This window comes from Mustela nivalis (assembly GCF_964662115.1).
Source record: "Mustela nivalis genome assembly, chromosome: 14".
NCBI classification, from domain to species: domain Eukaryota; kingdom Metazoa; phylum Chordata; class Mammalia; order Carnivora; family Mustelidae; genus Mustela; species Mustela nivalis.
The window spans coordinates 855,138-877,606 of record NC_139033.1 but is presented as its reverse complement, the minus strand read 5'-3'; the positions used below and the strand labels follow the sequence as shown (position 1 = coordinate 877,606).

The window sequence follows — 22,469 nt, the reverse complement described above, 5'->3', positions numbered from 1 at the left end:
GGACTTGGCAGTAGCTCTCCAGTCATCCGAATGCTTGTGTTTTGTTTTGGTCCAGAATTTCTATGCATTATCTCAATGACAGCTAGTCTAGCTAAGCTACTTTGCCATCACCAAAAGCAGCAATTTTTACCCTGTTTTATCATCTGGATTTTTTGCAGTTAATAACATAATAGGTGTGTCTTTCTGTACACTCACACACTCCTACTGTGCTATTTGGAACAGAGCGTGCTCTTCTGTGGATATGATGTAATTCATTTAATCGTTCCCTAGAAATTTCAACTATTCACATTTTGCTGCTATAAATAATGCTGGGATGAACATCCTTACAGTTTTGTCCATGGTTATTTCCTGAGGATAAAATCCCTACATTACTGGTCAGGGATGTTCTCTTACCGTGATCTTATAAACTGGCCTTCAGTGTTACTGTACCACTTACATTGACAGGGTTGTTTGAAATAGAATTTGCTTCTAGGTAAGTACACTGTGTTTCATTATGTCAGCGTTGGGCATCAAAATACTAAACTGTTTCATAGGCATGTGTCTTCCCATCTCTAAAGTTCTGGTTTGAACGTGCATCCTTTCTGGATTTTCTGCAATGTTTGTTTCAGAGTCCTGTTCGATTTGATACCTTCGACAGCCTTTCACTGAGTATCCCAGCTGCCACGTGGGTATGTACTGAGCGATGGTTTATTTGGGGTCCGTTTTGGAGAAACTGAAATCTGAGCGGGCTTTGGGGCACTTTGTGTAGCCGATGTCCTGTGCGTTACTCAGGCACATGGTTGGCTGAATCTGTCTTGGTTGTCGTGTGTGGTACCATGGCCAATCTGCAGGCTAGAAGAGAGTGAATGGTTTTTCTCCAGTTTCAGGAATTTCGGCTTTTTCTCCACACACACACACACACACACGTATTAATCTCAAATTCAAAGATCTCTAAAATGCTGTGGGAGTCTATACATTTCTGCAGTGTTATATACGTCCTCATAGCCTTGAATCCACCCATAACAGCAAGTGTAGGAAGCTTTGAGAGCTCCACATATGCTCAGGGAACATCCAGTTGCATCTTTCAAGCTTTATTGCCCATATAAGCAAAAATAAAGCTCTGGGATCACATTGTCTTCTGTTAGTAGTTACCTTGTAATTGAATGGTAATCGTGAATTTTCTTTTCTGATGCTTAAGGGGCATCCACTGACCCTGGACCACTGCCTTCACCACTTTATCTCCTCTGAATCGGTGCGGGACGTCGTATGTGACAATTGTACGCAGGTATGCCTCTAACGCCTGGTGTCTCCCCCGAGCTGGTCCGGATGTCCTGATGCAGTACCTCTCATGCTGCCGCTCTCCACTGGCCTGAGCTCTTCCAGCTAGATCCAGGGGGGCTTTGCGGCCTCAGCTATGTAACTTGGCTGGGAAATCGGTAGCCTGTGGACCAGAGCTCTGGTCTGCAGAATGTTTAAATTTTTTTTTTTAAAGATTTATTTATTTATTTGACAGAGAGATCACAAGTAGGCAGAGAGGCAAGCAGAGAGAGAGGAGGTAGCAGGCTCCCTGCTGAGCAGAGAGCCCAATGCGGGGCTTGATCCCAGGACCCCGGGATCGTGACCTGAGTTGAAGGCAGAGGCCTTAAACCACTGAGCCACCCAAGCGCCATCTGCAGAATGTTTAAAGAGAAACTGTGGGGCGCCTGGGTGGCTCAGTGGGTTAAGCCACTGCCTTCGGCTCAGGTCATGATCTCAGGGTCCTGGGATCGAGTCCCGCATTGGGCTCTCTGCTCGGCGGGGAGCCTGCTTCCTCCTCTCTCTCTCTGCCTTCCTCTCTGCCTACTTGTGATCTCTCTCTGTCGAATAAATAAATAAAAAAAAATTAAAAAAAAGAAACTGTGAGTGTGGTGCTCTGAGATGGGAGCACTCACCTGCCAGTTCTCATAGGCTTGACTCCCCTGAGTGTCTGCATGTCATCCTCTGAAGAAGAGGAACCGTGGGGACCAGAACTTCTGAAGACACAGAACAAAATAGATGACGCGCCACAGCAGAGTTCCTTGTCATGCCATCCTTTCTCTCGTTCCCACTGTCACTGTTACTTAACGGTAAAACAGTGAGAGCATCTCACAATTAACTGGGCATCCGAGCTCCATTCGCAGGTCAAAGTCAGGTGCCAACTAAATACAGACCTAACACGGACCTGGCTGCAGCCCTCCACAGACATTTCGTTCCAAGGAATTCTGCAGAGCCATCTTTCTCTTATTTCAGATCGAAGCCAAAGGCACGTTGAATGGGGAGAAGGTGGAGCACCAGAGGACCACCTTTGTTAAACAACTGAAACTGGGCAAGGTGAGCCCACCCCGCACACCTTGTTGGCTCTGCCCTCAGGGACCCCCCCCCCACTGTGTCCCACCTCCAACACGCGGCCCCCTCCACTTTCTGTCCCTCTGCAGCTGCCCCAGTGTCTGTGCATCCACCTGCAGCGGCTGAGCTGGTCCAGCCATGGCACGCCCCTGAAGCGGCAAGAGCACGTGCAGTTCAACGAGTTCCTGATGATGGACATCTACAAGTATCACCTCCTTGGGCACAAACCCGGGCAGCCAAGCCCCAAGCCCAGTGAGGCCACGGGGCCTGCCCAGGACCTGCAGGACAGGCCGGTTGCCCCTGCCCCAGGTGTGTGCCCAAGGAGCCACCACTCGGAACTTCCGGCACAGGGAAGAAGAATCTGGCGTCACCACCTTCTGGGGCCCTTGTGCCACGAGGGGAGCTAGTCCAGCAGTTGCTTAAATTCCTTAGAACAGCAGGACTGGGGGTACAGGAGGGAAGAGCCCTAAAAAGAGGTTAAACGTACATAGTAAAAAGGTATACGGTTTTAAAAACGGTATCATAGTTGACAAAATGTGGGAAGAAAAGCTTAAGATGGTTTTCTGACCTTTTGACTGAATGATAATTGGCCCCTAGCATTGCATCGAGCTGAACTGGCCAGGCAGGGTCTTGTCCTTTATGCACATGTGGGGAGGAAAAGCTCTGGCTAAAGATCACACCTTCATTACTGAGCTCCTTACTGATCTCCCTCTACTCCCCTCCTCACTGGAGACTAATCGCTGAGTCGGGCCCCCGGGGAGACTCAGCCCCCAGGGAGCAGGTCGCTCTTAACTGCCCTCAGTCTTGCTGAGGGGAAAATCGAGGCCCTGGGAGCTGAAAGGACTGGTGTAAGGACAAACATCAGTCCCCTGGGAGGACGGGCACCAGAAGGCAGCACTGGGCAGTTTTTAAAAGCTATCTTTTCTGGCTTCTTGAGTTCTTTAGAATTACATAGACAAGGAAAACCCACCAACTCTAAGGGCCCTGAGCCCAGACTCCCCACCCGCACCTGCTTCCAGTCCAGTCAGAGGCCTGGCTTCCCCACAGCCCAGATGCTCCTGACTCAGTAGCCCCTTGCTGCGTTTAATTTCTTGCCTCCACAGTTGTGCGGCCTGGCAGGACGCCATTCACAGGAAGACTATTTTACCTTTTTTCAGTGGATCTGTAAACGAACATTAGAGTCGTTGCAGTGGGAAGAGGGCTCAGTCTTTGGCTGCTATTTTATTTTATTTTTTTAAATATTTTATTTATTTATTTGACAGAGAGAGACGGCGAGAGAGGGAATACAAGCAGGGTGAGTGGGAGAGGGAAAAGCAGGCTTCCCAACAAGTAGGGAGCCCAGTGTAGGACTCAATCCCAGGCCCCTGGGATCATGACCTGAGCCAAAGGCAGACACTTAACAACTGCCCAGGTGCCCCGGCCGCCGTTTTAAATCCAGGCCCGGCTCAACCTGGATCCCTCCTCTCCCAGCCGGGGCTCCGGGTCTGCTCATTGCCACAGCATGCTGGCCGTGGCTGCTGTACGGCCGACGGGGCCTGCTGGGTACTTATAGGCCCTTGACTGTGACTCAGGAAAAGAGAGGTCAAGATCTTCTTCACTATTTTATCTACACCCATCAACATTTATCAACATGGTTATATGTTGGTATTCTTCAGAAGCTGGAAATTAAAGAATAGAGAATGTTTAGGTAGTGGTTCTAACCAGGGAGTTCTGTTGCCCAGGAGACATGGGGCAGTGGCCAGTGGCATTTTTGGTTGTCACAACCAAGAGACGGGTGTTACTGGCATCTGGTGGGTAGAGGCCAGGGATGCCGGAAACATTCTCTGATGTGCAGGATAGCCCCGACAAGCAAGAGTTATTCAGCCAATGTGTCAGCAGTGTCAAGGTTGAGAAACCTTGGTTTAGGTTGAAATGCCAGTAAATTAGCTACAGCCTAACTGGCGGATCTTTAGCAAATGGACAGGGAGCTTCAAGATTCACAAAGCTGTCAAAGTAAGCAGCAGACTAGAAGCTAGACCCACTTTTCCTACCCTGGATTAAGAATGTCAATGACAAAAAGGTAGGGGTGCCTGGGTGGCTCAGGCTGTTAAGCGTCTGCCTCTGGCTCAGGTCATGAACTCAAGGGTCTTGGGATCGAGTCGGGCTTCTCGCTCAGTGGGAACTACAGTTCTCCCCCTCCCCTTTCCCCTGCTCACTTTGCTCTCTCTCTCAAATAAATAAAATCTAAAGAAAACAAAACAAAAACACAAAAAAGTAGGAATCAACCTAACACAAAATGAACTGCTTGTTTTTTTCTTTGCAGCATTGTCGGGGAGTTAAACTCAAGGTAGTGGAGGCTGTGTTGTGTTGTCCCACAGCTACTGCTGCTGTAATCACCTGGAGCCTTTTTCTCTTGCAGTTCTGAATCAGCCTGCAGGCCCCAAACCACAAATTTTTATGAATGGCGCCTGCTCCCCATCTTTATTGCCTCCCCTGCCAGCCCAGATGCCCTTCCCGCTCCCGGTGGTTCCTGACTACAGGTGAGCTGCTCTGGGGAGGCACAGTCTTCATTTCTCGTAGCTGCTGGTTCTCTCGGTTTCCAGAATTAGCTTTGCAAAGAAACGGATGACAACATAGACATTTGTTCTTTCATCTTAAGGTGTAATCTCACTGTTACACATTCCTGTTTATTTTTGTCCCAAATGGAAAGCACTTTAAAAATTAGAATTCTTGAAGTATGTAGAATTTAAATATGTATGTTCTGTGTATACATGTGGGAATGCACGTATAAAGTACAAAGGAGGGAATTTCAGATTTCTTGGGACACCTCCGAGACAGCAGTCAAACCTTTAAGGCCTTCTGTGTACACCTGCCACATTAATGGACGTCCACTCACGGGACAGGTGTCTTCCCCATGCCAGGAAGCCCCCGTCTGCATTTTTTTTTTTAATTTTTTCAATTTATTTATTTTCAGAAAAACAGTATTCATTATTTTTTCACCACACCCAGTGCTCCATGCAATCTGTGCCCTCTATAATATCCACCACCTGGTATCCCAACCGCCCACCTCCCCCCCCCCGCCACTTCAAACCCCTCAGATTGTTTTTCAGAGTCCGTAGTCTCTCATGATTCACCTCCCCTTCCAATTTACCCCAACTCCCTTCTCCTCTCCATCTCCCCATGTCCTCCATGATATTTATTATGCTCCACAAATAAGTGAAACCATATGATAATTGACTCTCTCTGCTTGACTTATTTCACTCAGCATAATCTCTTCCAGTCCCGTCCATGTTGCTACAAAAGTTGGGTATTCATCCTTTCTGATGGAGGCATAATACTCCATAGTGTATATGGATCACATCTTCCTTATCCATTCGTCCGTTGAAGGGCATCTTGGTTTGGCAACCGTGGCCATTGCTGTTATAAACATTGGGGTACAGATGGCCATTCTTTTCACGACATCTGTATCTTTGGGGTAAATACCCAGGAGTGCAATTGCAGGGTCATAGGGAAGTTCTATTTTTAATTTCTTGAGGAATCTCCACACTGTTCTCCAAAGAGGCTGCACCAACTTGCATTCCCACCAATAGTGTAAGAGGGTTCCCCTTTCTCCAACACATGTTGTTTCCTGTTTTGTTAATTTTGGCCATTCTAACTGGTGTAAGGTGATATCTCAATGTGGTTTTAATTTGAATCTCCCTGAGGGCTAATGATGATGAACATTTTTTCATGTGTCTGATAGCCATTTGTATGTCTTGATGGGAGAAGTGTCTGTTCATATCTTCTTCCCATTTTTTTGATATGTTTGCCTGTTTCGTGTGTGTTGAGTTTGAGGAGTTCATTATAGATCCTGGATATCAACCCCATCTGCATTTTAAGGGTTGTGTAGTATTCACTTGTACGAAGGTACCCTTGAAGCAGTCCCCCATCACTGAATATCTGGGATACTTTCACTTTTCAGTTTTGCCCAGGACCCTTTTTTGTGTGTGTCTGTAAACAGCTTGCCTGTGTTCCTCCCATTCAGCTCCTCCACATACCTCTTCCGGCTGATGGCAGTTGTGGTCCACCACGGAGACATGCACTCAGGACACTTTGTGACTTACCGACGGTCCCCGCCATCAGCCAAGAACCCTCTTTCAACCAGCAACCAGTGGCTGTGGATCTCTGATGACACGGTCCGCAAGGCCAGCCTACAGGAGGTCCTGTCCTCCAGCGCCTACCTGCTGTTCTACGAGCGCGTGCTTTCCAAGATGCAGCACCAGGGCCGGGAGTACAGGGCAGAAGAATGACTGCCCTGCCTCAGAGCCGATGGCATTGTCCACGCCAGCCAGGAACCAGGCAAGATCTGACTGTGTGTGTGTGCGCAGACGGCCCCTGCCAGAGCCCTCCGCCTTCTTGGGTGTTCTCAGAGCAGGCTCCATAAAGGAGCTGCTGACCCCAGTTCAAACCAAATCCGGCCCCCTGAACAGCTTTGCAAGTGTGCACTGGGTGGTGTCCTCGCTGTGCTCCGACAGCATTCACTGTCTACAACGTCTTTTTACTCATCTGATACAGGTAATTAAATGAAACCCGGTTCCGGAAGCCACCTTTTTTTAATATTCGGCTATGTTAGGTGTTCTCAGAGGGGCGGTAACTTTCCCTAATCCTCCAGTCGGTTTCAGCATAGATCTTTTATTATTTTTAATAAGCAGGCCCATAAAAGGTTAAATTATTAAAGGCAACAATTTAGAAGAAAAAGTGCCTTTCCCTTTCGATTGCTTTTGTAGCACGTCCATTCTGGAAAATACACCTTGTCTGAGAGTCCTCGGAACAACTTTTGAAAAGCTCTGCTCCTTCCAAGTTTCTCCATGGAGAGCAACAGGACAGCTAAAAGATGCCTGAAGAACACCCGCCTTCTCTTTTTGTGGGTCTTTTCTAATCTTTGGATTCTTTCTATGTCATCAAAGTGCACCTGCCAAATCTGGCCCATCAGCTCTGAGCTGCTTGCTGCTCGCTTCTGCTGTGAGCACACTGGCCGGAGGACGTGATGAGGGTCCGTCATCAGACTGAACAGTGGGCAGAGAGCAGTGTCTGCGCCAACCACTCTGGACAAAGCCTGTTTTTACACGAAGCCTCCCCGCACCGGCCAGATGGACAGTTATCTTGAATTCTGTTGCCCCTGCAGCGTTCCCAAGGTTTGCAGGTGCCACTGGGGGCCATGTGAGAGGACAGTCCTTGCCTGGGTTCGGGAGCTGGGGTGGGAAGGGCACGGACCACAGGGCTGCAGTTGGGCTTCCTTGTTTAGCAGAGGGAAGGCTTAATGCTCAGCGAGCATCCAAACCCCAGCCCTTTCCACAGAAGAAAAGAAAGTTACCAATTTGTAAAAAAACTATCCTTGCCGCTGATCATCTAGTATTGTCGTTTTGTTATAGGTCCATACTCTATACATTTACTGGCTCCCCACAGCCCAACACAAAGACTTTACTGAGCATTCCCGTCCCTCTTTGGAGAAGGCTCCTGGATACAGCCCAGCGCCACAGGGAGAGCGAGGACACGGCGGTAGCTATGTTGTAGCTAGGCTTTTTATTTAAAAACAAAACAAAATTCAAATGGACTCTTCATTGTTAAGATTTGGAATCTGAGCTTTCTGAAAGGTCCCCCGAGGCAAGGCCGAGACCTGGCCTTCCTCCAGTGGGGGTGCGGGCTGGTAAGTGCTGCCAGCCCAGGCCCGGGTGTCCACTAAGGGCGCCAGGGGCCCAGGGCATCACTGTCTAGCCAGGCCCAGCGCACACCCCAAGCACTCACAACTTAACGACTGACTGAAGGTACTGTGGAAGGTTCTATGGGCCACGGACACCCGGAGAGAGGAGCCGTGTGAAGCGTCCTTCCCGATTCCGTCGCAGGCCCTGGCTGGGATGTTGCCGTGAGCAGAGCTGTTTTTGCCCAAATCCGGGGAACAAACACCCAGTGACATGACCTTACATAGAACCGTAAAGCTGTAGCTCTCGGTTAACTGCTTTCCTGCCTCTGCTTCCTCTTTGAAACCTGCCGCTAAACAGATGCAGAGCACAGAACGTTCAGCTGGAAGCAGATGGTGGGTCAGAGGCCGGGGTGTCCGTGTAAGTTCTCTGAGCCGGATGTAAAGCTGACGTCCTCGTTTTGTAAATTATTAGGCATTAAGTAGCAGCCGCAACATCACCTTTCTAGCTTTAAGTTATTTAGAGCGCGGCTTCTCTTGGCAAAAACCTAAGTTACACGAGTAGTTTATGCCATAACTGCTGATTTCTGTATTTGCTAAAGGTACCTTTTGTATCTGCTGTGTATTATAGTAATAAAAGAATCTTTTTGTTAGGAAAAAAAAAATCAACTGGTATTCTTTCATAACTGACCAATTTGCTACAACCATCCTCTCTGTATTCTGCATTGTTATGTAATAAGCCCCATGCTTGGATGAAGCCTTTCCTATGTTCCCTGCTGGGAAGAGATGCCATCTCCCTCTTGAAGTAGAAAGGGAAGGAGAAAAGAGAAGTACAAACCACCGACAAAGTTTTTACTTTTTAGCAGGCAGAATCTTGCGAAATGTCAGATTGACCCGTGGAGCTAGAATCTTCTTTCGTATGGGGAGACTGTGGTACCAGTGAGTGTTGGTCGGGTGGTTCATCATGAGCAAACTCCCGTGCGCCAGCTGAAGCCGGACCACCTCTACCTTCCGGGTGGGCTTTTTCCCCCGGGAATCCTTATGCCGGAAGAAGAAGTCTCTGCAGGCCCCGAAGGAGACAGAGGCTATGGGGCTCCCAGGAGCCAGTTCTCGTTCATCGTCTCTGTGCTCCCCGATGTGGTCACGGCCGTCCTTGTACCTGCAGTGACAACACAGGCCCAGTTTACAAAACAGCCCTCTCCTAGAACGCGCCAACAGGGCCGAATCCTCACTTTCCTATAGTGTGACAGGTGCCGCGAGCGGCCCCCGCTGGGTTCTGCAGGGGCTAGAGGGCCTCCTCTGGGTCCGCAGATGAGCCAAGCCTGAAGCATTCCCACTCAATCTGCTCGTGTTCGATCATGTGCTTTAAAATGTAACTCACCAAAAGCAGCTGAAAGCTCATCTTGGGGTTTTCCCGGTTCATGTATGTAAACCTTTAAATGATTTCTCCCCACACTTAGAATAAAAATACCCTGAGTCCTTGCCAATTTGGCCCCTGCCCATCTCTGAGCTTACGATAGCCCTCTCTCCTTCCCCTCATTTGCTGCTCCAGCAGTCTCGGGGGGCTTTCTGCTCCATACACGCTCCAAGCCCTCTCTGCTCTTCCTCAGGATGTCTGTGTGGCTTGTTCCCTCTCTCCATGTAGTCTACAGCTCCAACATCAGCACCTTAGGGAGCCCTCTGCTAACCACCTTCCCCTGAACTCAGGGTTGGTAAACAGGGCGGTTCTCTCCCCCAGTGGATGCTCAGCAGTGGTGGCTGTGATGGGGTTGGGTTGCTGCTGGCATCCAGCAGGTGGAAGCCGGGGAAGCTGCTCACATCCCACAAAACACAGGACAGCCTGGACAACAGAATTATCTTGCCCAAAACGTCAGAACGTTGCTGGTGCGAAACCCTGCCCTCAAACCCAAAATCAGCCTGTTTAATTTTCTTCAAGACACTTAATAGCATCTGAAATGATCTTGTTCAGCGGATTGTTCACAAGAGAATCCCCTCTCAAATTCCCACTGAGGCCTGACCTAACAGTAGATGCTGTCCTGGCCACATCCTTGCTGCACTAAGGTATCTGTTATACAAATGAAATATGGTGGGTCTTAACTCTAGGGAACAAACAGGGCTGCTGGAGGGGAGGGGGCCCGGGGGTCGGGCATGAAGGAGGGCACTTGATCTGATGAGCACTGGGTGTTCTACGCAACTGACTAATCACTGACCTCTACCTCTGAAACTAAGGTTGTACTCTGTGTGGGCTACCTGAATTAAAAAAAAAAAAAGGAATCTTAAACTCCTGCCCTCAGAAGAAGCAGATTTATACAATTCAGTCCAGTACCCTAAAAAGGAAAAGGAAAAAAAACCCAGAATGTCACCTGTTGACAAGCACAAAGTTGAAGGTCTCTCCTGTCACCACAGAAACACGATCCCGGACATGCTCTAGAACTGGGATCCAGGGCTTTGGAGACAGAGTGAGGCCCGAGAACGTGTATGTCAGCCCTGCGTTGCCATAGGTGGCTTGCTTCCTGGGCACGCTGTGCCACTTCCCGAACACCTGGACCCTGGCCAGCGCACCTGCGCAGATAAAACAGGGCAGCTCAGAAGAGCAGGTGTGTGAGGAGCCCACATGCTTGCTCCCTGAAGATTCAAGATCGAGTGGGAACTGAAAAAGGAGTAATATTTCACTTTTTTTTTTTTTAAGATTTTATTTATTTACTTGAGAGAGAGATAGTGAGAGAGAGCATGAACGAGGAGAAGGTCAGAGAGAGAAGCAGACACCCCATGGAGCTGGGAGCCCGATGCGGGACTCGATCCCGGGACTCCAGGATCATGACCCGAGTCGAAGGCAGTCGTCCAACCACCTGAGCCACCCAGGCGTCCCGTAATATTTCACTTTTTGACCGAAGACAAAAATCACTGTGGCTTGCCCAAAATGTTCATGGAAGACAGTGATCTTGTCCTACACAGAGAAACATGCTCTCGTCCAATTTTTTTTTTTTTTTTTTTAAACAACATGCCTTAATTGTCTTAACTCCAGGAGAAACTAATAAGAGGCTGAAATGCAAGCAAGCTGAAGTCGGGCTACACACTAGGGTGATTCTGCCAACCGTGGGGACTAAGGGTGTGGGGTCCCCAAGAGATGGAGCTAACACAGTGAAGGCTACAGGTTGGGAGGGGTCTTCTGTGGGCTTTTTCTTTTTAAAAGATTTTATTTGACAGAGCGATCATAAGTAGGCAGAGAGGCAGGCAGAGAGAGAGAGAGGGAAGCAGGCTCCCCTCTCTGCAGAGAGCCCCATGCAGGGCTGGATTCCAGGACCCTGAGACCATGACCTGAGACGAAGGCAGAGGCTTAACCCCCTGAGCCACCCAAGTACCCCTCCCATGCCCTTTTTCTCTGCCTCCACGTGCTCTGCCACCTTTCAGGAGTTCTCCATGTGTGTTCCTGGACCAATAGGACCAACAGCATCAGCAGCACCTTGGAACAACTACTAGACTGGTGGGGAGGGGTCAGGTGATCCCAGTTCTCAGAAGCAACAAGGTCTCCCCTTCCCCACCCTGGCCTCGAGCGGAGGTGGGAGTGTTGGTGGTGACGCCAAGAACCCTCCTGTGGGGGAATTACCTGGTTATATGCTGTCTTTCCTACTAGACCAGCGGAACTTTACAGTCACCTGGAGGCTTTCTAAAAACACTGATGCCGAGGCTGTACACCCCTTCCCCCACCACCCAGCTACTCTGATTCAGCTGGTCTCACATAAAACCCAGCATCTTTTTGGTTTGTTTTTTTTTTTTTTTTTTTTTTAACTTTCCCAGCTGATTCTAATGACAGCCAGGTGGCAAATCATTCTCAAGTCTGTCAGCTCCTGGTAGGCAGGCAATCTTTTCTCCAGTTTGTATGCCAAGTGCCCAACATGGTGCCTGGAGCAGATATGCCCAGAGAGTATGTGTTGAATCAGTTAATGAAGTCACCAGCAATTAATGGCTCCTGAGTTCGGATTTCTCCAAACACAAAGCACTAGTTTTTTTCAAAACAATTCTTCAACACGCACACCCTGCAAGTCCTCGGCTTACCTGTAAAATATTCCACTTCTTGCTCCAGCTCCTGGAAAATCTTGTCTGCTTCGGTTTTGCCAAACAGGACTGTGTAATCACAACTCAGGCCCTCGGCTCGGATGTGCCGCCAGCTGGGGCCCGCTGAGTGGCCTGCATTCGTCGGGGTTTCTGTCCTGGACCTTTTCCTGCTGCTCTCCTTGTCTCCTCTCAGCCCTGCTGGGCCTTCTCTGCTCTCCTCTGGCTCCCTCTTTCCCAAAAGGCCCCCTAATGCCCCCTTCACCAGGAATCTGTCCATTCTGTCTCCACAAAGCAAAGATCTGGGAGCCAGCGGCAGGGCGGAGAGAGATGGGCCAGACTGGCCCAGATGCTTAAAAGTTTGGCTTGTTGGCCAAATGGTCCTACAGAATTTTCCTCGGTGTTTTCAAGTTCCCACTTTTAACTCCATGTCCTAGAAAGAAAGCAGAGTATGTTGAAGTCTGAAGGGGCCCTCAGGATGTCCTGGGTCCCCCCACCCCTGGCTGAGCATCACAATCACCCCGCAGGCTTGCAAAACCCCAAATGTGTGCATTCCATCCCGAAGCACCTGACCTTTTCAAGAAAGCCCAGCCTGGCACGCCTGGAGAAGGGAAGGAGGGTTGCGCAAAGTCACCCAGAGGAGATTCCCGGTCTCCTTTTCGCTCACTACCGACCGGCCTCCCACGCCAGTATCCTCTTAGGGAAGTATAGGGATCTTCAAATGGCCAGGACTCAGAATCTGAACGCAAAACAGTTACACGTGGTCATACGCACATCAAACTCCGGTAGAAAATAAGAACTGTGACGACATTCTGGGCGGGGTGGGGGGCCCTGACACCCAAGACAGGAAAAGCGCCGCCCCCGGCTCCTGCAAACTCCAGAGGCGGGGCCCGCGGGAAAAAGATAACACCGGGGCCTAAAAGTCCCTTCCGGGTAGATTTCCGGGGCCCGCTGGGAAATGTAGGCACTTGGGCGGAAGCAGTGTGATGAGCTGCTCCCTAGCGCCACCTGTTGGCTTCCTGGACGCGCTGCAGGCCCCGAGGGTTTTCTGCCCAGCTGCTCGGTCCCTGCCCTAGGAGGATCCTCGGTGGTTTGGGGGCTGTTGTTCCCTGTCGCCTCCCCCTGGGGATTCGGTGGGCCGCCTGGTGGGAGCATGACCCCATGGCTTCCGCATTCGTCTCCACCACTCTGGCTGTGTGGTTCCTGCAGGTCCCTTGTAGCTTCACCGGCACAGTGAGGGCTATGAAACCTCCGCCGCGAGAGCCCTGTGAGGATTAGATGGCAGGACTCACGAGGAATGCTTCTGCGTTCCAAATAAATGTCAGGTTCTGTCATCGCTCCTCATTTTTGATGATTCTGTCTCCTCCAGTGCAATGAAAGCTCCGTGGGATTTGGGGCCGGTGTTTTGCATCTTCTTAGTGCACAGTTCCACAGATTTTGGTCAAAGTACTGAGTTGTGTGACTACCACCACAATCAAGATCCACAACGGTTGACACCCCACAAAATTCTCCCAAGCCTCTTGGTTAGAAACTCGCCCTTGTCCGATGCCACAGCCCCCCACTGCCCCGCCCCTGGCAACCAGCAGTTTCCAGTCTTTATACTTCTGTCTTTTCCAGAATTTAAAAAAAAAAAAAAAAAAAAAATTATTTATTTGAGAGAGCACAAGCAGGGGGAGCAGCAGGCAGAGGGAGAGGGAGAAGCAGGCTCCCCGCTGATAGGAAGCCTATGTGGGGCTGGATGCCCATTCCTGAGGTCATGACCTGAGCCCAAGGCAGACACAACCGGTCACCCAGGTGCCTCTTTTCTAGAATTTATGAATAAAATCATAGATAGCCTTTGGTGTCTGCCCATTCATTCAGCTTAATTCTTTTAGGATGTACCATTGTTGCGGTTGTTTCTTTTATGACTCAGTAGCACTGTGTGGTATGGATACCCTAGGATTTGTTTACCTGATCACCCCACCTCAGCTGAGGGGCCTTTGAGTTGTTTCTAGCTCAGTGCAATTACAAATGAAGTCACTGTATCCATTCTAGTATAAGCTTTCCTGAATGCAGATTTTAATTGCACTTGGGTGAACACCTAGGAGTGGGATTGCAGGGGCACATGTTAAGTGTTGTGTTTCACTTTGTACCCAAACTGAATGTATTTAAAAATGGCCAGAAGGGTACAGGATTTTGAGGTTTTTCTTGTTTGTTTGATATAAATAGGAATATATATAAGTTTTTTTTTTTTTTAAGACTTTATTTATTTATTTGACAGAGAGAGATCACAAGTAGGCAGAGAGAGGAGGAAACAGGCTCCCTGCTGAGCAGAGAGCCCAATGCAGGACTCAATCCCATGGCCATGAGATCATGACCTGAGCCGAAGGCAGAGGTTTAACTCACTGAGCCACACAGGTGCCCTGATTTGAGTTATGAGCTTCTCCCCTGATACACCAGGCTCCTTGCCCTAAGCACAGGAACACGACAGGGGGATAAAGTCCCTGTGATGTCATTTTTTGGAATATAGATGAGGTTAGTTGGGGTCCTGAGCCAAGAGCCAAGAAAGAATTCCTTAAGACATGTTGGGTGCAAAATAATAGTTTTGTTAATGATGAAGTTCTAGAACCTAGATGAGGTTCGGTGGGCTGAGGTCCGGAGCCGATGACCAAGAAAGAATTCTTGAGACATCTTTGGTGCAAAATGGTGGTTTATTAAAGCACGGGGACCCGTGGGCAGGAAGAGCTGCTGCCCAGGGCTGTGAGGGATGGCAGGTTATGTACCCTGCAGTTGGGGGAAGGTAAGGGGAAGGTGAGGGGAAGGAAGGTTTCAATGGAGTTTTCATATGCTAAAGAGGGTCTACCAGGTGCCAGAAGAGGAAGGTTGTCTTTTAGCAAGCCATTAACATCAAGATAGTAGGGAGATTCCCATCTTGCAGGATTGTGATCTCTGCAAGTTAACTATTTGCTTATTGTTCATGGCAGTCAGGGCTGCCTGAGGAATGCTACACATTATTACCAAGGGGGAGTGGATGGCGAGGGGTGTGCAAGGCGCCAGCTTTTGCTTTGTCTTCAGCCAGCTTCGTGTTCCCTCATCATTCCCCCCTGAACAATTTTGACCCTTAAATCTTTAAGGTGGTTGAAGGTGGAAGGTCTCAACTGAATAGGGGCATAGAGCTGTCCCTACCTACTTGGATCAACATTGATCAGTGGAGGAACATATTATATAGGGGAGTTACGAAAGGCGGAGGCAGCTGAATCCAGCGCTGACAGTGAAGTGTCTCTGCGCGTGGTCAGGATCATCTGTCGCTGTGAAGTCATTGCAGCAATGGAGTCTGGGCACCAAGTATAGAAACATTGAACAAAGCAACACATTAAGATTAATAAGGCGGTAAGAATGAGAATCCCAAGAAAGAGATTTTTAAATTGTTGGCCAAAGTCCTCCTCCAAACCAGAAAATAACCATTCACTGAGAGAGAGAAGGATCTTGTAGAGCCTTAATCTGGGCATTTGTATCTTATTAGTCCTGTGACATTTTTGTGATAGTCTGGGATGTACACACAACATTCTGTTTTGATAATTGCACATGTGCCACCCTGTGCTGCTGTCAGGACATCTAAGGCCATCCTATTTTCTGGACTGCCTTGCGTATCTGTGAGACTTCAGTATTAAGTAGGGAGATGCTATTCAGTGAATCACTGAGTGCCTTTATAGTATATTTACTAAGGGCTTCTACACGCCACATGACATCCTCTAGTCCCACAGATGGAACAAAAATGGATGCGAAGTGATCATACCATTTAAAAACAGATCATGTCCATCTTTGCTTTAAATTGGGGAGATTAGCTGGAGTGGTGATGGTTTTAGTCATGTGCCCAAGAATCCAGGCAAATCCTAAAGTACAGTGACTTATCCACCCTGGAGGAAGCCAGGGCCAAAGGTTAGTTCCACATATCCAGTGGGTTCCGTTTGGAGCAGATCATCTAATGCCAGGTCGCCTTACCCAATCAGTAGCAAACCAGTCAGTGGCTTGGAGTACTATTACTTAGGAACACAATATCATTTTTTCTAATGATAGCCATCCTAGATGTCCTGTGTTATTTGCCCAAGTATCATACGTATGATTTCTTTGTTCCCAGCATAAAACTGCTTTTGAGGGGCGCCTGGGTGGCTCAGTGGGTTAAAGCCTCTGCCTTCGGCTCAGGTCATGATCCCAGGACCCTGGGATCGAGCCCCACATTGGGCTCTCTGCTCAGCGGGGAGCCTGCTTCCTCCTCTCTCTCTCGGTCTGCCTCTCTGCCTACTTGTGATCTCTGTCTGTCAAATAAATAAAATCTTTAAACAAACAAACAAACAAACAAAAACTGCCTTTTGACTGAGCTGTCCAATAGTGGGTGTGAGCCACAAATATGTATCCCAGATTTGATATACACCATCCTTAGTATAACGATAAGGAGGGTTTTGTAACTTAGGCCCATATTGGATTGGGGAGTTATGGCTTGACAGCAATCCCCTTTCCTTCCAAATAGCTCCATGGTGTAGTACCAGAAAGGCATATTTGGAGTCAGTGTTAATGTTTATTTTCGGGATTTGGCAATTGCAAAGTACTAGTTGAGCACTAAGGCATACCTAGCTTTTCTTATTCTTTCTATGAAAACTACTGTCATCAGTAAACCAAGTGTCATTCATATTTTTAACAGGGGCATCTTAAATCTGGCCATATAGAATAAGCAAGATCAGTAACCTCTGAACATTTTTGCTCTACAGAGAAAGAAGTACAGTGGTCAGGTTCAGGCATACAGGTAACTAGGTTTAAAGTTTGACAAATTTCAAGTATTATTTCTGGCATATCTGTTAGTGTAGCCCAGTATTTAATAAGTTGGCCTCCATCATCCATTGGTGGCCTTAGGCTTCTAAGACAAATCTGGACCTGATGTGAAGTCATTACAGTCAGGGGCTGTCCCATAGTGAGCTTTGAGGCTCTTTTTAGGAGGAGGGCTGTTCTATGCTTAGCTAAAGCATCTGTTTGCAATTGCACCTCAACAGAGGTGGCTTCTAGGATAAATATGACTAAGGGATGAAACCACTAAGTAGCCCTTTGAGTGGTACAGCCTTAATATCCTGAATACAGAGGATCACTGGCAAGTGGGAGAAAACTTGTCAAGAGATAAAGGCAGTCCCCGTGCATCATCCAATCCTATCCTAAAGAAAGTGGGGTCATCCATTGTCTCCACAAGTCCATAGTTAATCCTATGGAGTGCGGTACGCTGGCTTTTAGGCAATTTCATTATTCCAGCCACACACAAGGTGATAGTTAAGTTATACAATTGTAGGGGAATCAATCCCATTTTCCAGTTGTTTAATCATGTGCCATGGGGTTCTGCTAATATCCCCACAAAATAATAAGATCGACTAAAGAAGCTGTTGTGCAACTTCTCTGAAGTTTACCTCAAATTGTTTAGTTTAGGTAGACAAACATTTAAAGACAATCAAATCTAGAATTTAACATCTATAAAGGTGTGTTACTGAAAGACCCCTCCCCTAGAAGATAGATAGGATAACTAACCGCTTGTTTGCTTTTCTGTGAACCGCTGGCTTTTAGGCATAGATTAGGTTATTAATTGCGTGATTAATTGCTCTTTTGCCCTTCTGTAACTGCTTGGCTTATAGAAATAATAGAAGACGCCATGATGGCATTCCTACCTTCCCCCTTCTTGTTCCCCCTCCCTGCCTCTCTCCTCCCACACGCGCGCGGGCCCTCAGAACCAATCAGCTTGTTCCCCCTTCCCGCCTCTCTCTTCCGCGCGAGCGGGTCCCCAAAGCCAATCAGCAAACTCCACGTATGCCTTTTTCAAAAGTTCTAACTGTCAACCAATCAGTTGCGCCCCACCCAAAACTTGTTTGTACCTGTCTATAAAAACCCTGCACCACCCCAGCCAGGTGTGCTCAGCTAGCAGGAGCTGCTGACCACCCGCAGGCGCCTGTGTAACAATAAAGAACCTCTTGCTGATTGCATCCAGTGGCAGTGTTGGATTCTTGGGTAAGGGGATCCGCGGGTCTTTCATTACTAAAACATAATTTTTCTCTCTAAATAACCCGCATTTCCAGAGATAGCCAAATCAGGACTAATTCACTTGAGAAACAAGTCCAGTTTTAACAAACTTGGCCTGTTATTTACATAAGTTCAGCAAGAACAGTGAGTGTGATCATATAGATCTTTTAGAATCTGCTTTGCTGGAACTTCTTATAAGGAATCTCTAGGTTGAACTTTTAGTAACGTCTCCGGGCCAGTAGCCAAGCCACGTCCTTGCCATCAGGCATGCCTGCAATACCTGTCGATTTGGGCAAATGCCTCTTCCTGAGGTTCCCAAAGTATCCTGACAGGAAGTGACATTCTTTACTCACCTGGTGAGGCTGCTGGGAACTCTGTAAGCAAGGTATCAGGCCAACAGTTCCAAAGGGCTGTATGGCTCCAGGTTTCATAAAGTCAACCTTAGTTCCTTAAAGCTGTCTGGTCATATTTGAGTCTATGCATGCCTTTCTCAAATATGACAATTCCAGGCAAAGCCTTGGTAAAATAACCAGTTTCCAATGTGCCTGTTGCAAGAACAGATTCTTATTGAACTTATGCAAATGACTGATTGCCAAGGAAGAAAGAATACTTACTGAGACCTTTTGGTTTTTAGAGGGTTCAGAAAGAGAGAAAAGTTGAATGCCTTGATTCGTTTACAAATGAGCACTTTTACATCTCTAAAAGTTAGGAGAAAGTATCCCTAGTTTGGAAGAGCAAACATTAGAGAGAACCAGCAATGTTTAAAGTAAGACAAAACATTAAGCGACACAACACTATAATCTTTTAGTTCATTTAGTCCCATGTTACTAAATCTGGTGAATGCAGCTTTAGTTAGTTCTGGAAATTCTTACCCATTTTAGTTTTAGGATCTTAAGGTATATCAAATATCTGTATTTGTCCTGAAAGTCCTTTATATGTATCTCCTTGATAAAACTCATTTTACAAGAGAATTAAAATAATTATAAATGACAAAAACTCAGAATGGATATGGTTAGAGCTGATGAGAGTTTACAATTTAGCTGGCAAGGAAATCAGGTTGTTTCTTTGACACATAACATTTCCATAATTACAAAATCAAGCTATGATCTCTCAAAACCTTAAAACCTTAGGAAATGCATAATCTCGGGGCACCTGGGTGGCTCAGTGGGTTAAGCCGCTGCCTTCGGCTCAGGTCATGATCTCAGCGTCCTGGGATCGAGTCCCGCATCCGGGCTCTCTGCTCGGCAGGGAGCCTGCTTCCTCCTCTCTCTGTGCCTGCCTCTCTGCCTGCTTGTCATCTCTCTCTGTCAAATAAATAAATAAAATCTTAAAAAAAAAAAAAAAGAAATGCATAATCTCTAGAATAGTTATAGCATTTTCCCAAATGTAACCCAAGGTTTATCATTGGTTCAGTAGTACTTCATGAGCAACTTCGCATACCAAGGAAAAGCCTGAGTTAAAGAGATTTACAACTTAAATCTTGTCAACATTTGCAAAAATCTTAGAAAATTTTAAAGCACATGCCTAAATATCATTAGGGATGTTAAACACCTGGTAAAACAAAACAAAGAAACTGGATTTTCTGGGCAGGCAAAGAGAAAACCATTTACATTTTCTAACTGCAGATCAATTGATCTAAGAAAACTTTGTCCTTTTGAATAGAGACAATTTCAGTCTTATACCAATGTACCTTAAAAACCCGCTCATTTCAATCTTAGTCCATCTTGACCATAGCTAAAATTCCTTTTCTGAAGATTTCCCTTCACAAACCTTCTACAACTTTCCTTTGCATTCAGGTTTTGTCCCAAGCCATTTCCTTCCAAACAACCATCTCATTTAGGACAAAATTACCTTCTCTTACCCTCCACAAAATGTATTGCTATTCCTTAAATCTTTCTTACGTATCAGCTACTTTTCCACAGAGTTCCTTCCTTTATTTCCATCAGTCTTAGTTACACTAAGCAGAAGTTTATACTCTTAGGAACACCTTAATCTCTAGTTAAGACTAAGCATTAACCAGTTGTGAACTGTTACAACAGAATTCTTTAGATGACAAAATTTATGGAACAGTTATTTACCAACAGATTTAAATACTCTTAGTTTCTTTGCAGTTAAGAAGTCAAAAGCACAAACCTACATCCAGTAATTAACGACTTAGCATTTTATCCTGTTCGGTTAAGACCTAGATGTCCATAATTTAATTCCATTTTTCATCCAACCAAAACTTTAAATTTTCAGGTTACCGAACTTAAGGGCCTACTTAGCCAGAGCAAGCCATTTCGTTGTTTATGCAGTAAACTTAGATTGAACCTGCCCCTTCCCCCCAAGAGAAAAGCGCTTAAAGACAATACTGGTGAAATACAGCTGGCTGGTGAAACACGGCCAAATAGCCCCAATAACGGAGCACAGATACCAGGACAGGTAAGGCTGACCAGAGATAACGGAGTCCAACCGGGACGTGTCCAGCAGATGGGAACGTCCAATCAAGGGAAATCACACGCATTACCTCCCTACCCGCCTAGAATGAGCCAGGCCAGCTGGAGATGTCCAATCAAGGGAAAGCGCACGTATTACCTGCCAAGGAGTGTGAGCCCCACCTTTTGGGCTCCGGACAAATTCTAGCCAAGGTCATAGGCTGAATTAGATGACTATCATGGGGTAGACTGTAATTCAATCGGCCACCTGTGTGTGGCCAGGCTCAACCACATGGCCTTTACTCTATAAAAGTTAGTCCGTGAGACTGGGAGGGGTCTCCTCTTTGCAAGAGCTGGCCCTGGCCGGTCAGTTTGATTCTCAATGCTTGGCGTGAAATAAAGCTTTGCTTGACCTTCGCTTTGTATCAGTCTCGTCCTTTTATCCATGGACCCTTTCACCAAAGACTTTGAAAGTTACTTCAGCAATTACCCATCAAAACTTTGAGACAATTAACTATCAGTTTAGTCATTTCGACAATTAACCATCAGTTTAGTCATTTCTTTGCTAACAAATTTTAACAAATAACACGAGGTTATTTGACCTTCAGTAAACTTAGAAGTTTCACATTTACTGCTGATAATGTAAAAGACATGTCTATCTTAATTAAACCAACAAACTTAACTTAGTTCCAATACTGATTTACATTTCACCTGGGCCCACTCCACTTTGAATGTTTACCTGGGGGTGTTATGTCCAGGGGCTGCTCTTCGTGCTCCTTGACAGTGAAGACAGAAGGAGCTGTGGTGCATGATCTAGAGGCTGGCTAGTCATGCAGGCTGCACACATGCTGGTACAGAAACAGGAGAAGGGTGAAACAGAAGAAACAAAGTGCTGCCAGGAGGCAGAGAAAGGATTCCCAGTTTTGGAGCTCATAAGCCCCAACAAAGGAGCAGATGCCATGCTTTCCCACCAGCAAGGGGGGAGGGGTTAAGCAGTCCAAATTGGGCCAGATTAGACAGGGAAACTTCCCCGAAACAAAGGGAGTTTCGGCAGCTGCTTGGGAATATTTTTATGGTCTCTGTCTCCAGTTAGACTAACCCCAGTTGGCTCCAGTTAGAGCCAACTCTGAAGGGAAGTGAGTGAGGGAGAAGCCCCCACATCTATTAGGAGAAACAGAGAAATAAAGTCAGAGTCCCTTTTGCTATGGATGGCCCAGCAACCTGGGTTTACTAGAAGTCCGACAAACGTAATTACCATCCAGTATGTCAAGATTAAGTTTACTACCTGACTTATTCGGGCAAACACATTCTGCAAAGCCCCTTAGTCTGGGGTCCTGGTGTAGAGCAATGAAGGCCTAGGTATGAGCAATGAAGGTATCCTAGGTCCATTTGCCCGGTTTCCTGCAGAGATCCAACTGATAGATCCCACTGAGGCCATGCAGTGTTAAAGGAGCTCAGTCCTTTCCTAAATTTTGCAATCCAAATTATTTCCAGTGGGGTAAAAGGCACCCCAAGGTAGAGTCCTTGGGAACTAAAGAAGCCTACAGGCCATGCTTCCAGAAAAGTAAAGAAGGTCCATTACCAAATCCCCGGACTCCTGGGTGGCGTCCCACGCAGGGAAGGTCAGAGGTTTCCAAGTGTCAAAAGCGACCGGAGGTGTCCCTCAAGATATTGATCACCATCCTGCCTTACCTGGGAAGGCATTCCTGCCCTAAAGGCCCTGGAGGGGTGCTGGCGTCCCTCCACTTCCCCATCGCATCCTAGGCTGCTGATGGGTGCCTTGGTGAATGGACCAAAATACTTGTGCCATGCCATCGTCTGTCCTGAGGACTGCATACTGTTTTGCCATTTTAACCCATGGAAATACTAGGGAAGTTTGACAAGGGGAAATTACCCAATTTCATAGCTTTAAGTAGTCTGTATTAGACATGGACAAGACACAGTAAAGACTGAAATCCATCATGGTCTATGCG

The 22,469-nt window shown here is 47.2% G+C and overlaps 2 protein-coding genes across 12 annotated transcripts in view; one reads left to right on the top strand and one right to left on the bottom strand.

Moving 5' to 3' along the window:
- USP30 (ubiquitin specific peptidase 30) overlaps positions 1-8,664 on the top strand; it is a 28,499-nt gene extending 19,835 nt beyond the window's left edge. For 2 of the 10 annotated variants that reach the window (XR_014303056.1, XR_014303059.1), the window contains exons 8-14: positions 609-668; positions 1,178-1,264; positions 2,248-2,328; positions 2,433-2,652; positions 4,742-4,862; positions 6,347-6,876; positions 7,269-8,664. Coding sequence is in view for 2 of the 10 variants with exons in the window: in XM_082700117.1 (XP_082556243.1) it covers positions 609-668; positions 1,178-1,264; positions 2,248-2,328; positions 2,433-2,652; positions 4,742-4,862; positions 6,347-6,611 (834 nt within the window). In the remaining 8 variants the exon portion in view is untranslated. Of the gene's footprint in view, positions 1-608; positions 669-1,177; positions 1,265-2,247; positions 2,329-2,432; positions 2,653-4,741; positions 4,863-6,346 lie in introns of all 10 variants that reach the window. The other 8 variants (XM_082700117.1, XM_082700116.1, XR_014303057.1 and 5 more) reach the window with 7 other exon arrangements.
- Positions 8,665-8,830: 166 nt separating this feature from the next.
- Positions 8,831-12,995, bottom strand: ALKBH2 (alkB homolog 2, alpha-ketoglutarate dependent dioxygenase). 2 transcript variants are annotated; one of them, XM_082700126.1, is made up of 4 exons: positions 12,827-12,995; positions 12,056-12,485; positions 10,363-10,561; positions 8,831-9,158 (listed from the first exon to the last, which is right to left on the bottom strand). In XM_082700126.1, exons 2-4 carry the CDS (start codon positions 12,330-12,332, stop codon positions 8,852-8,854), a joined length of 783 nt encoding a protein of 260 aa, XP_082556252.1. In that variant the 5' UTR covers positions 12,333-12,485; positions 12,827-12,995; the 3' UTR covers positions 8,831-8,851. The 2 variants fall into 2 exon arrangements, with proteins under 2 accessions (XP_082556252.1, XP_082556253.1); XM_082700127.1 differs by having other exon boundaries at positions 12,626-12,971.
- Between the last annotated feature and the right edge of the window lie 9,474 nt (positions 12,996-22,469).